The sequence below is a fragment of the Mustela nivalis genome, assembly GCF_964662115.1.
Source record: "Mustela nivalis genome assembly, chromosome: 17".
Classification (NCBI taxonomy): Eukaryota; Metazoa; Chordata; class Mammalia; order Carnivora; family Mustelidae; genus Mustela; species Mustela nivalis.
The window spans coordinates 55,115,159-55,128,892 of NC_139036.1; the positions used below are offsets into that span (position 1 = coordinate 55,115,159).

Here is a 13,734-nt window from a genome sequence, read left to right on the forward strand (position 1 = left end):
TCCCCAGTGACTGAATTCTATTACTCTAGGTATTCTGATCACATGATGGCTGGGCCCCAGGCTACGGGGACCAGACCAAGACCCTAGCCCAGATCAATATCAGAAGGTATACATGTGACCCTGATGGGGGGAGGAACCCCGCTCTGTGCATTCAGGTGTCCTTTTAGGCCGACTGGAAGCTGAGGCCGGAGAAAGAGGAATTCCAGGAATATGGGAAGGGGTTCTGCTGGTGCACAGAAGACCCAGGAATGGACATGGTAGGGCTCTGGAATGTTCTGGGCCTTCCAGACACCGGCAGACAGAGGCAGGATCAGGGTCAGGACACAGGAAGGCCCCATGCAGACCCACACCCGCCTCCTGCTGCCGGTGGCTCTGTCCCCACGAGACCATGGATGATAAATGAGACTTGCTTTGGGAGCAGGAGTGGTACAGATGTGGACGGACGTGAACATCTGGCTCCCCCAGCTTGTGGGGTTGTTCCGCTGCTGCGGCAAGCTCTGGTCCTACATACTCGGAGCTTCCAGGCCTGGCCCGGCTGCCGGAGCCACGCCACGCCACCCACCTTCTCTCTCCCAAGGACGGAGCGCAGAGGGAGGAGGGGTCCAGGCTGGTTGGTGAGGATCAGGCCAGGGGGGGCGCCCCAGCATTTCCATTGGGGACCAGACCCCTGCCTTCAGTCTCCGCTGGACAAATCTCTGTCTGCCAAAGGAGACCCAAGGAACCACCCCTTTGCCTCTGCTACTGGGGAGAGCTGAATCTCTTCCAGGGCGCTGGGTGGTTTCTAGATGGGCAGAGAGACATTTTCAGGCAGGAGTCTGGGCAGAGGGCCTGTTCCCATGAGTGGAGATGGCCTGGCTCGGGGGAGTGCTTTGTATGGACCAGGGGAGCAGAAGCTGTGAGAGTGGTTCTCTCCGAACGAGCTCCCCCTCTCCTGCACGGGCTCCCCATCAGCACCTGAGCCCCGGAAGCAGCCGTAAGCCACACACGCACACTCTCCCCTGCATCTCATGTCCTCCCCGGGGCCCCCAGCAGCCCTGCTAACAGCCAGCTCGGAGTCCCTTCCCCTGATGCAGGATCTCAGCTTTGTCACGGGGATGGGGTCTGGCGCTAGGCTCCCTCCTTGCTTCCACTCCCTGCGCTCCCAGTGCTGGGGCTCCGCCTCGGGGCCCCTCCGCTGCCCTACTCTAGCCTCCGCACTCCGCCACCATTCCATCTTTCCAACGACCCCCTGGAGCCCCGTTCCCAAGATTTAATGACGCGCTCCTCCATCCGTCCCGGGCCTGGCCGCTTACTTACTCTCCACGGCAAGAGTGATGGGCTGGCTGGTCTTGTTATCTCCGTTCTTGTCATTAACAGCCTGCACGTAGTAGCGGCCTGCGTCGGGAGCCACCGTCGACAGGATGACGAGGGTGTTCTCCAGGGTGATGGCTCTGTGCAGAGGAAAGGGATCTGTCACATGGGAGCCCGGGGGCTCTGAGCATTGGAGGATGGGCGTGGGGACAAGAAGCCGGAGGCCCCTGGAGCCCCTCCTCCAGCCCCACTCCCGGGACCACTCGTGGCCTCAACTCTAGCATGACTCTCTGCAGAGAATCCCAACATGCCGTGGGTGCCGGGGTCGGACCCAAACCCAGCACGGGCACAGAGGTCCGAGACCATTCCCGGGAGGCTTCCCGGCCCCCACCCCACGCCTGGTCCCGGGCGTCCGAGCCCCCATGGCCTTCTGTTCTTTCCTTCATCACAGCTTCGATGCTGAGTGTGACCCTCTCTGCACCAGGAGGGTCCAGCACCAAAGAAATCCATTCAGTGGACAGGAACAAGGAACGAATGAGGAGGAATGAGGACGGATGATCATGAATTTAGAGATGAGCAGGATCATTCCAGAATCGATGTCTTAACCTAATCCTACATTTGTTGGGATTGATCCCAAAGCCACAAGTGGCCTGTAAGACCCATGACGGGGGTTCCTCTGCCCCCCCCCCCCCGTCCCCTCTCGGGCCGTCAGGTGCTCTCTTCCCGAAGCCGGTCAACAAGAATGAAACTGTTGCAGGCTGAAGAGGAAAGAGGACAGCTAAGCAGTGGGGTGCAGGTTCCTTCTGCTGGGGTCCCACCATGCAGCCCCGCAGCACCTGGTCTGCAGGCAGGGAGAGGCGCCGGTCCAGGCGGGAAGCTGGGAGCCCCATCTGACATAGGGGAGACAGCACCAGGGAGCACCGCCCACGTCCCCTCTGCCTGCGCCCCCCCAGCCCCGCTGCCCCCGGTTCTCTCCATGACAAACAAAACCATTAGTTTGTCAAGTCTAGCTCGGATTTTAATGTGATGTACCCGAGACAGCTGTTAAACATCCTTAATGTTAGTTTAACAAGGACAGACCCAGTTGAATTCTTTGCAAATTTTCCCATTAGGTGAATGTTACAGAGTTTTAAACAGGCTTTCAAATAAACATCTCCACTAATGCCTCTCTAGCTGGGCCATGCTGGTGTCCCCTCTCTCCTGGTTCTGGAAGGTTCCTGGGCTGAGTCTCATAATGCCAGCAGAGCTCTGGGAAGTAGGGAGGGGAAAGCCCTCCCGCCCCAATTCTTGGGGACCCTAACAGTACCCATTCCCCCCCCCCCCCAGGAAAACCACCCTCTAGTTAATGAGCTGATAGGAAGTTCAGATAACAACCAGGCTAAAATATTTTAAAAGTGACAAGCTGGGACAGGAACAGGGACCATTCCCTCCCTGGAAGTCTCCTGCCGAGGTCCTGGTCCTTTAGTGTAGCTGTGGGCCAGGCCAGGGTTGGGGAGGGGACTAACGTGATGAGCGGCAGTGCCCCTGGACCACTTGAAGGGAGCTTCCCTCCCTCTCCTGACACTGTGGCACTGGAGGAGTGGCTGAAGGAAGTTTCTGGAAGCTGGGCGCAGCCAGGTCACACTCCCCGGGCACCTGCCTATCCTGAGCCTCCTCTGGCTTCCAGGGAGGGCTCCCAAGTCCAGGGCTTTCTCTCCTTGACCAGGAAGACCCACCTCACCCCCTCATCTCTGCTTTTGCTCTATGTTGTCTACATTACGAAGGATTCTTCTAGGTCAGTGGTTCTCAACCGGGGGTGGCTTCACCCTGCAGGGGCCACTGGACAATGTCCAGACACGTGCTGGTATCACAGCTGTGGGGCTGTGATAGGAACTAGCGGGTAGAGGTCAGGGATGCTGCTAAGGGTCCTACAACGCCCTGTACTACCCACACAACGGTTCTTCACGCCCCAAGTGGGGACTGGGCCGTGGTGGAGATGGTTCCAGGTGGGAGAGCAAAGCGGGGGGCAGTTCATCCCTGTTTCAGGCTCCCCTTCCAGGGAGACACGCAGCAGCCGGGAAGCTGGGTGGGGGCGTGGGGCTGGGCTGGTGGGATACAGCAGAAGCTGTATGTGCCATCTTCAGGCTCGGACCCTAAGGGCTCCTGTGGGACTCCTAGGTTCTCCCCTCAGTCGGAACAGGGCTGAGGACAGCTGAGCCCCTATCAGCTGGGCCCTCGAATGACTGTGGAGGAGTGTCCCTCTCCTCCCTTGCCTCTGCTGGGACTTCAAACGAGCTAAGCCCCTGGGATTTGGGGGTCTGTCCCTGCAGCTGGCGTTGCCTTGACTCGCACTATGGGCAAGGAGAACACTCTGGATCGAGGCCCTCAGGGCCAGGGCTGGAGCTCCGAACGTGGCAGAGGGACTGGAAGCCCTCACGGCCTTTGACCCGCCCTCCCCCTGCCCTCAGCAGGTGGCCGAGGAAGGTCCCTGGACTTCCCGCTTTCTGCAGCATGACCACCCCCTCGATAGATGGTTCTGGAATGGCCCCGTACCTCACTTGCCAAGGGCACAGAGCTGTTCCTGGCACTCAGAGGGCCTTCTGGCCTCCTGCACCCCAGACTCACTCAACTCTGAAGGAAGCTGCTGGAATTTGCACGAGGCACGGAGGTCAGGGTTCGGCTCTCAGGCAGGGACGGGTTTCTGTTCCCCAGCCACACTCTTCAGGCGCCAACGGACTCGATTTTTCCCACTTCTATCACTGGCCCAGCTCCCACCCTGCCTTCCGTCCCTCCTCCTACTAAGCCACACCTTTCCTCCCCCTCGGCTCCTCGGGGGCCCGTTGGTAATTTAATTAAGAATAAAAGAAATCGTTGTAGAACCTGCCCGAAGCCCCCAGCATGGGTCTTTGCGGGGCGTCCTGTCTCCTTTCCAACAGGGAGCACCAGGGCGCCGGCGAAGTGTGGCTAATCGGCGTCCCTGCCCCGGCAGCGAGGGGGCCCCGCGGAGACAGCAGCCGCCGCGGGCGCCCCGCACGCCCCTCTGGCCGACGGCGCGCAGCAGATACGAATCTCCGGCAAATAGACGTCGGGGAATTTGCTTCCAGGGACCTCTCCTCTCCGCCAGGAATATTAATCTGCTGTAACTGCTGAGATACTATCTCTACAGCCCTCCTTCGTGTGCTTGGCTGGAGCGCCGCAGCGGGCGGGAAGGCGGCGGGTGTGACCACGAAGGCGGCATGTGTCTGCGCGCCAAGATCTCTCTGTCCCGGCGCCAGAGGCTGTTGGGAACGGAGAGGGGGTGAGGACGGAGGGTAGGAGGGAGAAGAGGGGGTGGCACGGTGTGAGGCGCGGGGCGATGGGAGCGAGGGCGGAGAGAGGCTCTCATCCGCCACAGCGGACGCTGGGGAGACGCGCCCACGAGCCCTCCGGCGGCCACGGCGCCCGCTGTGACCTGTCACAGCACTGCTCTGGCCCCCGAGTCTGGATGCGGCCTCAGCATCCTTCTCCACACAGCCTTCCCGGCGGCCTCGGTCCGCTGACCGGCCTGCGGGCTGCCATCACGGGCACACCTGGAGCTGAGCTAGAACCTCAGAGAAGGGGGCCAGGGAGGGCTGGGGACACGCGTGTTCATAGGTGTCTCCGCACCTGTGTGGGGGAGCACCACGCCCCCCTTGTGCAGCTCAGCCTCACTGTCTGTGTGAAGGGTAAATCACGTTCTGCTGGCTTTATTGACCCTTAAGGAGGTGTGAGGAAGCCTGAGCCTCCTACAGCAGGAGTCTGTCCAGCCGCCTGTTAACCTGGGCGGCGGAAAGACGACCCCGGTGCTCCCCCAGCTCTGAAGCCACACCCTTTGCCATGTGACTTCGCAGGTCTTCCCACTCAAGAGGCACAGTGCATCCCTCTGCTTCTGGAGGCTGAGTGCTACCATGTGACTCACTTCGACCACCGGGATGTTAGCAGAAGCTTGGCAAATCCATGTTTCTGCTCCCTCCCTAGTCCTCTGCAACTTCTAGAAGCCGGGCGCTAGCTGGCTGGAGGACGGGGCACGTGGAGCAGAGCCTCTGGTTAATGTGACCCGCCAATCCGACCCCGGGCAAGCCAGGGAGACCGAGCCAAGGTCCCCCAGTCTGCACATTCAGAGGACACAGAAATGTTCACTGCCTTGAGCCCCTGGGACCTTTTGTTATGCAGCATTTCTGTGTCTGTGGGTAACGGACATATTCTAGGACAGTGGTTCTCAATTGTGGCTGCACATCAGAATCTCTGGGGAGCTATGCGCCAGGGTACACCCCATGTCAACAAACCAGAATGTGCAGGGCTAGGATCTAAAGATCAACTCGTTTTAAATCGTCCAAAACAATTTTAACAGGTAACCAGGTTGAGAATCACTGTACCAGGACCAATTCTCTGCACGCACAATCACTTTATCCTTCTTCTCTTCTTGTCTGGGTCCCTGTTGTCACATAATTTCCATGCAAGACAGAACCAAGGACCCTGACTCTGGAGTCGGGAAGCCTGGAACCAGCTGTGTGAGACCCGGCAACGTAGCTCAGCTCCGGGGCACTCTCCTGTCCAGAAAGCGGAGCCAAAGCCAGCCCCCTCGCAGGACTGTGGCGCCGGTCATTCCTCCTGCGGGTGCGAGCTGGGCGTGCGCTCTGGGGACTGAAAGGGGAAGGAGACACAGTGTCTCGCGCAGGGAGGTACACGCCCATCTAGGAGAGGATGGCGTGTGTAGTGTGCTCAGCCCAGGTTCGAGGACACAGCGGCCACTTAATGAGCGACAGCCACTGTCTGTGCTGGGATGCTATCATGCTATCCTTCTAAGGCCTCTCTCAGCCCAAGGGCAAGCACTGTCCATCTTGGCTCCCACTTCCCATAGCCGAGGATGGGTTCCGCCCACAGCTGACCTGTGGCCTGCGGGGGACCAGGACAAAGGTGGTCTTTCTTGTTTTCTGGGAGCGGGGGAGAGCTGGAGTCCAAAAGGGCCTAGGCTGGCTCCGGACCCCGAGGCGGAATCAGGAGAGCCGGGAGTGTCCCCAGAGGAAACGCTTTGCCCCCGGCGCCCTGTGAAGGTGTTGGCTCCACAGCAACTGCACCCCCTGCCTGGCTGCCACAACCCACGCCCTGGGCCACACAGAGGGGTCCTTGTTACTGCTGAAAGGGCCATGTGTTTCTCTCCCTGCCGGGGCCTCCCCTGGCCTCCCCTCCTCCCGGCAGCCAAAACACACACAGCCACACCCGCACCCCACACAGGAAGCAGCTGGGCGGCCACCCTGCCGGGGACACGCCAGCGCCCTCCTGCACATGGGCATGGCTTCTGTCGCTGACTGTTGGGGGTTTAAGTGCTTTGGGAAGCTGCTGAGGGGGGGCCAACGCCCTGGGGTTCCCCAGGAAAGCCACCGAGCTGTTGTGTCTCCAAGTCTTCACACGGGTGTTCCCAGAAAGCCCCTCCTTGTAAGCCGCCCTTCTCTTGCCATCGGGGAGGTCCCAGATCCCCTCCCCACCAGGGCGAGCCTCCTGGGTCCCCCCTCCAGGGCAGGGCCTCACATGCGACTGCTGGGCGGGATCTTGCGGCCGTCCCGGAACCAGGTCACCTGTGGCCGTGGGAAGCTGGAGATGCGTGGGGCGCGGATGACAGCCGCTTCTCCGTGGGAGACACTCTGGTGCTTCTCGCCTTCCTCAAAGCTCCCCATGTCTGCAGGAGGGAAGAGCGGATGTGGGGGTCAGACTGCCCAGCTCCTGCGCTGGGCGTGGCGGCGGCAGGAGGACTGTAGGGAAGGAAGCTGCTGGGCTCAGACCACCCACCTGACCCCATCACCCCACCCTAGAAGCCCGTCATTAGGAATCGTCCCTCTTTGAGCTTTTTGGGTCTATAGCCATATCCGTGAACTGATCAATTCATCCCGCAACCGTGAAGAGGCTGGTCATTATTTCACACATTTTACAAAGGGAAAAACTGCCCAGACGGGCTCCGAGAGGTTCCTCGACTTGTCCAAGGGCACGGGGCTAGGAAGGGGCAGAGCCAGGATTTGAACTCAGATCTGCATCTGGAAGGGCGGTTGGGGTTTCAGCGTGACGTGAAGGGCGTATCACGGGGCTCATGGGGCTGGTGTGCTAGGTTCTTGGTGGAGGCAAGGCTGGGTACACTGCAGAGGATGGGGTCTTGGATGCTCATGGAGACAGGAGGGGATTTTCCTCCTCTGCCTTGGGTGGGAGGCCCACGCATGTGTGAATGGAAGCACCATATTGCTCTTTTAGAAACATGCCTATCCCACTGGCAGATAAGCAGGGAACATTTCTCCCAGCTCTGGTGTGTCAGCCAGAAGGGGAAGAGAGCAGCAGAGAAGCAGAATCGAGTGACTTCTGGTCGCCCACCTGGCTGTGGGAACCGCGGCAGGGTTTGAGTCTAGCAGCAGAGGGCTACGCTGGATACAGGAAGGGGTGTCTCTGCTCAACGTCAGGACTTTTGAACATGAATGCACATCCTTGCTGCTCAAAGTGTGGTCCGTGGGCCGGCAGCCTGGGCGCCCCTGGGAAGCTGCTAGAAATGCAGAGTCTCAAGGCCTACCCCGGACCTACTGAATCAGAACGGGCATCGTCACCAGACCCCCGGTGAAGGGCATGGTCCACGTTCAAGTGTGAGAAGCATCATGGTCCCCAGCTTGGCCATGAGAAAAAGTGCTGATGCCAAGTTCAAGAACTCACCAGCAGATTTCTGTTTCCCCTGGTACGGCGTGTGAGCTGACCATGAGCATTTCCATGTGCAATCAGGTTCTGACCACCGAACACTGAGCTGCATGTCCCCATGGCCCACTGTCCCCTCCCCTGCCCAGGGGGCCACGTTCCAAGCCACCTGGTCTCCTGCTGCTTTGACTGTTATTTCCCAACCTCTCGAACACCGCTGCCTCTTCTCCCTCTCTAAGCCTCCGAACCCCCTGAGGGGCCTTTAAGGTCTCCCAAGGGGCGGATAGGATGCAGGTGTGGGTATTTCTGAAGCAGCTCAGGTAGTTCCAACATGAGCCAAGGTTGAGAATGACCAGCTGGGCTCAAGCTAGTGGCTCTTAACAGTGGGTCTCAGAATCCTCTGGAACTTGGTAAGCCCATAGTTGTCCCCACCCTTCCCTCCTCCCCATGGAAAGGCCCTGCTTTGATGCACCCGGATCTCCGAGTGCTTGATTCACTCTCTCCAGGACGCTGCCGCACGCCAAAGTTTGAGAACCAGGCGCCCGCCCTCTCCTTTTCCAAAGTCCTGGGTTCGGTTCTCCTCCTGCCACACTGCCTCCCCTCCTCTGATGATGTTGACCACAGCCCCTCTACAAAGACTCTCCTATCTGCTCTGGCTCTTCTCTGAGCTCCAAAACCCAACACTTGATTCCCAACAGAAATGTTGGCCTTTCATACCTCCTTCTCGTGTATAGCTCCTTCCTGCTCCTGCCCTCGAGCCTTCTGTGGTGCTGTGCTTCCTTCCCTGTCCTGACAAAGTCCTCTGATTCCTCCTCTTGGTTACCCCTCTCATTCACCAAGCCCTCTGACCTTAGTTCCCACAGGCCCACCACCAAGCGAACCCTGTCACTCCAGCTGCTCTGACCACCCCCCACAACAAGGTCTCCATAGGCTCCCCCCAACCCATCATCTCTCACGCTCTTCCTAATTAATTTTTTCTGGACATATCGCTGACTTGCTCAGAAACTTTGGGATCTCCTCATTGTCCCAGGAAAGTCTAAATCCCCTTGCTTGATTCGAGGTCCCTCCCTAATCTGACCCCAGTCAACCTTTCCCATCTTAATGCCCACACCACATCATGTGCCCTCCATGCTGAATTACTTATACCCTACTTCTCATGCAGGCTTGAGAAGCCTGCAGGGCCCCTGCCTAGAATGTCACCAGAACAAGCCATGATTCACCAAGGTGCCGGGAGTCAATGGCATCTCAGAGGGATCCAGCCAATTAAGGATTTCAAGAAAGAGAACGCACGGTTGGCATCCTTACTCTACACTCGGCAGGCAGTAAATGTAATGGTAATGGCTTTGGAGTCACTGAGACTTGAGTTCAAAACCTACTTCTGGGGGCGCCTGGGTGGCTCAGTGGGTTAAATCCTCTGCCTTCGGCTCGGGTCATGATCCCAGGGTCCTGGGATCGAGCCCCATATTGGGCTCTCTGCTAGGCAGGGAGCCTACTTCCCTTCCTCTCTCTGCCTCTCTTTGCCTACTTGTGATCTCTCTCTCTGTCAAATAAATAAATAAATAAAATCTGAAAACAAAAAACATAAATAAGTAAAATCTAAAAACAAAAAACAAACAAAAAAACCAAAAAAACCCCCAAAAAACCTACTTCTGCCACTTATCAGGCACGACCCTGGGCAAAATTTTGACCTTGCTGAGCCTTAACGTCCTCTTCTGCAAAACGCAATTATGAAGAGTCCCTTCCTCATAGGTTGTAGTTAGGATCACATGAGATACTACGTGTGTGTCCGGATCTTTCCAAAGATGTGTGTCTTTCCAAAGATGGCGGCATCAATATTTGTCTCCCATCCAACATGTGCTTCTTACAAAGGTGCTGGAGTTTATGGTATCTCATGTTCAAGGCTAGGTCGTCAAAAGGATGCAGCTTCCCCTTGGATCCATCTCTCTGTCCACACACATCTGCTTGGAATCCAGTCGCCATGTTTTAAGGAAGCTCGGGCTGGCCCACATAGACATGGGAAGGGTGCCTGAAGAAAGGAACTGAGGTCCCCAGAAGACAGCCAGCACCCACACTGGACATATAGATCAACGTGTGAGCCCTCACATAATTCAGTCCCCAGCCTCTAACAGTGTACAGAGCGGGGATGAGCCATCCCTACCGCGCCTTGTCTAGATCCAAGGCTCACCCACTCGGTGAGCCTAATAAATGATGGTTGTACACCACTATGCTTTCCGGCAATTTGTTACGCAGACACAGAAACTGGAAGAGTATATTAAAGTGCTAAAAATTATATCTAATGTTTGTATTATTAGAATATTAGAATCGTGTACATTTTTCACAGCTTCATTGAAACATGGACTTCTTCAGCAAAGATTATCCCATGCCACCAGGCAGAATTAAAGAACAGAGATTGCCGTGGCTGACCCTACATCAGCTTTCTTTCTAGGTGGACTTCATGTGCACGTAATCCTCATGCTACCACAGCTAGCACGACTCTAATAAATACACATTTTTAGTTGTTTATTAATTTCCATTACTTGGCTCTGTCTATAAAAAAATTGCATCAATAAATCACATTGATTCCAGTCCTCACAATAATTTTATCTATTTAAAAAACTTTTCACAGAACTCTGAAGATATATTTGAACAATTTAAAGCAATTTCATGGTAATAGTGTTTCTTTCTCCCCTCTCTAGTTTTATTAGCTCCATTTCGTCAGTGAGGAAATTAAAGCTCATGGAGATAGAGTGGCTTATCCAACGTTTAAGCAGTCAGGGCTGGGCAGGGCCAGCATTCAAACCTGGCCCCCCTGCCACCACATTTCCTCTCTGCTTCCTTCATAACTCACCCCTGCCTTAACAAGCTTCGCGCACATTCTTTCTCTCTCCCCGCTACACGGTAAGCGTCAAGAGGCAGCTGCCTTCATCAGCAAGAACCGACGGGCAGCTAGCGGCGTACTCCACACACAGTGGGTTCCCTCTGAACTCACCCAATGCCATCATGTGGTGGTTCTTACTGAGCCCCTGCTGCGGGATGCATGGATGGAGGGAAGGAGGAAGACAGGAAGACAAGGAGGGGATGGATGGGGGAAAGGCAGGCAGAAGGACGGATGCCTGGACCCGCATATGTAGGTCTGGTGAGAGGGATGGAAGGAAGAGCACAGCCGGTCCTGGCAGGTAGTGAAGAAAGACCCGGTCCCCACCCTTGTGGGACTTAAGAGTCAGATGTTCAGTGACATACTGTGACAACCGTGAGGAGGGAGGAACGGGGTTCTTCTGTGAGAGGTAGGTGCAGGAGACCTACTTTAGACTGGGGGCGGAGCTGCGGAGGCTTCTTCTAAGTGGAAACATAAATAAGAGTAGGTGTTAGTTAAGTGTGTGTGTGTGCGTATGTGGTGGGGTGACGGTGGGACGGTCCAGAGGAAGAAGAGTGCGTGAGGGCCAGGAAACAGGAGAGCAGGGCTAAGCAGAGGAAAAGAAAGAACATCAAGGGACATTGGGAAGTGGGTCTGTTCAGTGGATAAATGGATGGATGGATGGATGGATGGATGGTCCACACGCAATGCTCATACTCGGGTTAAGAATTAAGAAAGGGGCGCCTGCGTGGCTCAGTGGGTCAAGCCTCTGCCTTCAGCTCAGGTCATGATCTCCAGGTCCTGGGATAGAGCCCCGCATTGGGCTCTCTGCTCAGCGGGGGGCCTGCCTCCCCCCCACCCCCCCACCGCCCTCATCGGAGGGAGGAGTTAGACGGAGGGATGGACGGAGGGAGGAGGGGGTGGGTGCAGGAAGGGCGGGCAGGACGACGGATGACTGTACACGGGCGCACGGATGTACATGTGGACGGTGGGAGGGACGGCAGGAAGGGCACAGCTGCTCTTGGTCCAAGTTCGGCCACTGATGCCTCCTCCACGTTTCCATCCCATAATCTCCTTGCCTCACCATGGCTCTCAGGCCCCCAGCGCCCTCCCATTCTCAGCACTGCACTGAGTCAAGTGGGCTTCCGGGACCCGCTCACGGAGCCCTTCACTCTGCTCACGGGCCCCAAGGCACAGCGGCAGCAAGGGGCCAAGAAGGCGTCCACTCAGCGGGCTGGGGCAGAAGGCAGGCTGGAGGGAGGGAGGTCACATGCTGGCAGAGCCTGGGGACCCAGGAACCCCTGGGAAAATGCACACACATTAGGGTGGAAACAGATAAAGGGTTTCGCACTTGCTCCCCGAGGTCCACGCTTGTTAACACACCGCGTGATGCCCACTGCGCTGAGCCGCCTTTCCCAACGAACTCCCCAAAGAGCAAATAAGTGTGAGCCTGGGGCACAGCTGCAAGGGGCCTCCAAATTCCTGATGTCTTTGTTACATCTTAAAAGATCTTGTGAAGTAGGCATCCCACTTCAGAATATGTTCATTGCTTTATTTATTTCTAAAGCATTTTTTTTTTTATCATGAAGTATGTCACGCATACAGAAGAGTGAATGTCATTACACGGATACTTTGCAGAGGACGAGAACGAACGCTCACATACCCGCCACCCAGCTTAGGGAACGGAACACTAACAAACCTCCCTGCTCTCGCCACGGTGTCCCCCGCACCCCCAGGTGCGTCCCCTCCCTCTCCAGAGGTAACTGTCGCCCCGAATGCTGTGGCAATTCCCCCAAGTGTTGCCGCACAGAAATGCCTCCTTAAACAATTTCGGGTTAATGTAGTCTGGTTCCAAGCCCTTTACAGCTGGAATTATTTTTTATGTCATCTACTATGATTTGCTGGTGTGCGTGTGTGTGTGTGTGTGTGTGTGAGCTCCAGCATTGGGCTTACACTCAGTCCAGTCATTGTCACAGCTGCATGGGTGTCCACGTGTCAAGAGGGCACAGTGTACCTGCAGGCTGGGTCCGTTTTCTGGGTTTTGCTGTCCTGCTAAGAACAGTCTCCTGGGGATCTTCTGGCGCATGCGGCTAAGAAAGTCCCTCGAGCATGAGCCCAAGGACGGAACTGTTGGGCGGCAGGGCATGCGCACATTAATTTTACCAGGTAACACCAAACTGTTTCCAAATCTGCGCCCATTTACCCCTTCGTGTTCTCGCCAGCACGGATGGGAGATGCTCTCTTGGTCTTGCCAGACTTGTTGGTTTTTGTCAATCTGGTGGGACACGAGACAGTGTTTCATTGTGGTTTTGTTTATTCGGGAAACAGTGCTTTCTCCCTCCAATCAGATCGCATCATGCCTCTTCTCCACCATGCATACTTATTTCCACTGCACTGTAACAGCAAAAGCGTCAACCTCTTCTCGAATGCTGCCATGTGTCTCTAGTGCTCCCGTTCCTCAGCTACACCTCCTTCTACTCTCTCCTTCCCTCTCTCTGCTTCAGCGACCCCTCAGACACCCAAACCTACCACAGGACATTTGCACTTGCTGTTCCCTAGCTGGAAAGACCTTATCTCTTTGTGTGCCTTACTCTCTTGCTTCCTTTGAGACTGTTCAATGTCACCTCCCCAGATGGCCTTTTGTAGCCACTATATCAAATAGGATATCTGAGACGGGGCTGCCCCAGCCTCTATCTCTTGTAATCTGGCTTCATTTTTCCTTATTGTACTTTATATTCTCTCCACGGGCTTCTCTGCTCTGTATTCTATCATATATTTACCTTTTAGCTTTTATGGCACCCTACTACTTTCCTGAGGGCAGGAACAGGTGTCCTGGTTTTGTTGCCTGTGTCCTCACTGCCTAGAACGCAGTTCAGCACGCAGTGGGAGTATAGTAGTAGTTGCACAAGTGAGTGAAACATTCAGGC

General features: G+C 56.2%; 1 protein-coding gene across 2 annotated transcripts in view; it reads right to left on the bottom strand.

Moving 5' to 3' along the window:
* Window positions 1-13,734, bottom strand: part of SDK2 (sidekick cell adhesion molecule 2) — a 249,400-nt gene that overhangs the window by 86,334 nt on the left and 149,332 nt on the right. For both annotated transcript variants that reach the window (XM_082707630.1, XM_082707629.1), the window contains exons 4-5: window positions 6,817-6,964; window positions 1,297-1,430 (exon numbers count right to left, since the gene is read on the bottom strand). In XM_082707630.1, coding sequence (XP_082563756.1) covers window positions 1,297-1,430; window positions 6,817-6,964 — 282 coding nt within the window. The remainder of the gene's footprint in view (window positions 1-1,296; window positions 1,431-6,816; window positions 6,965-13,734) is intronic.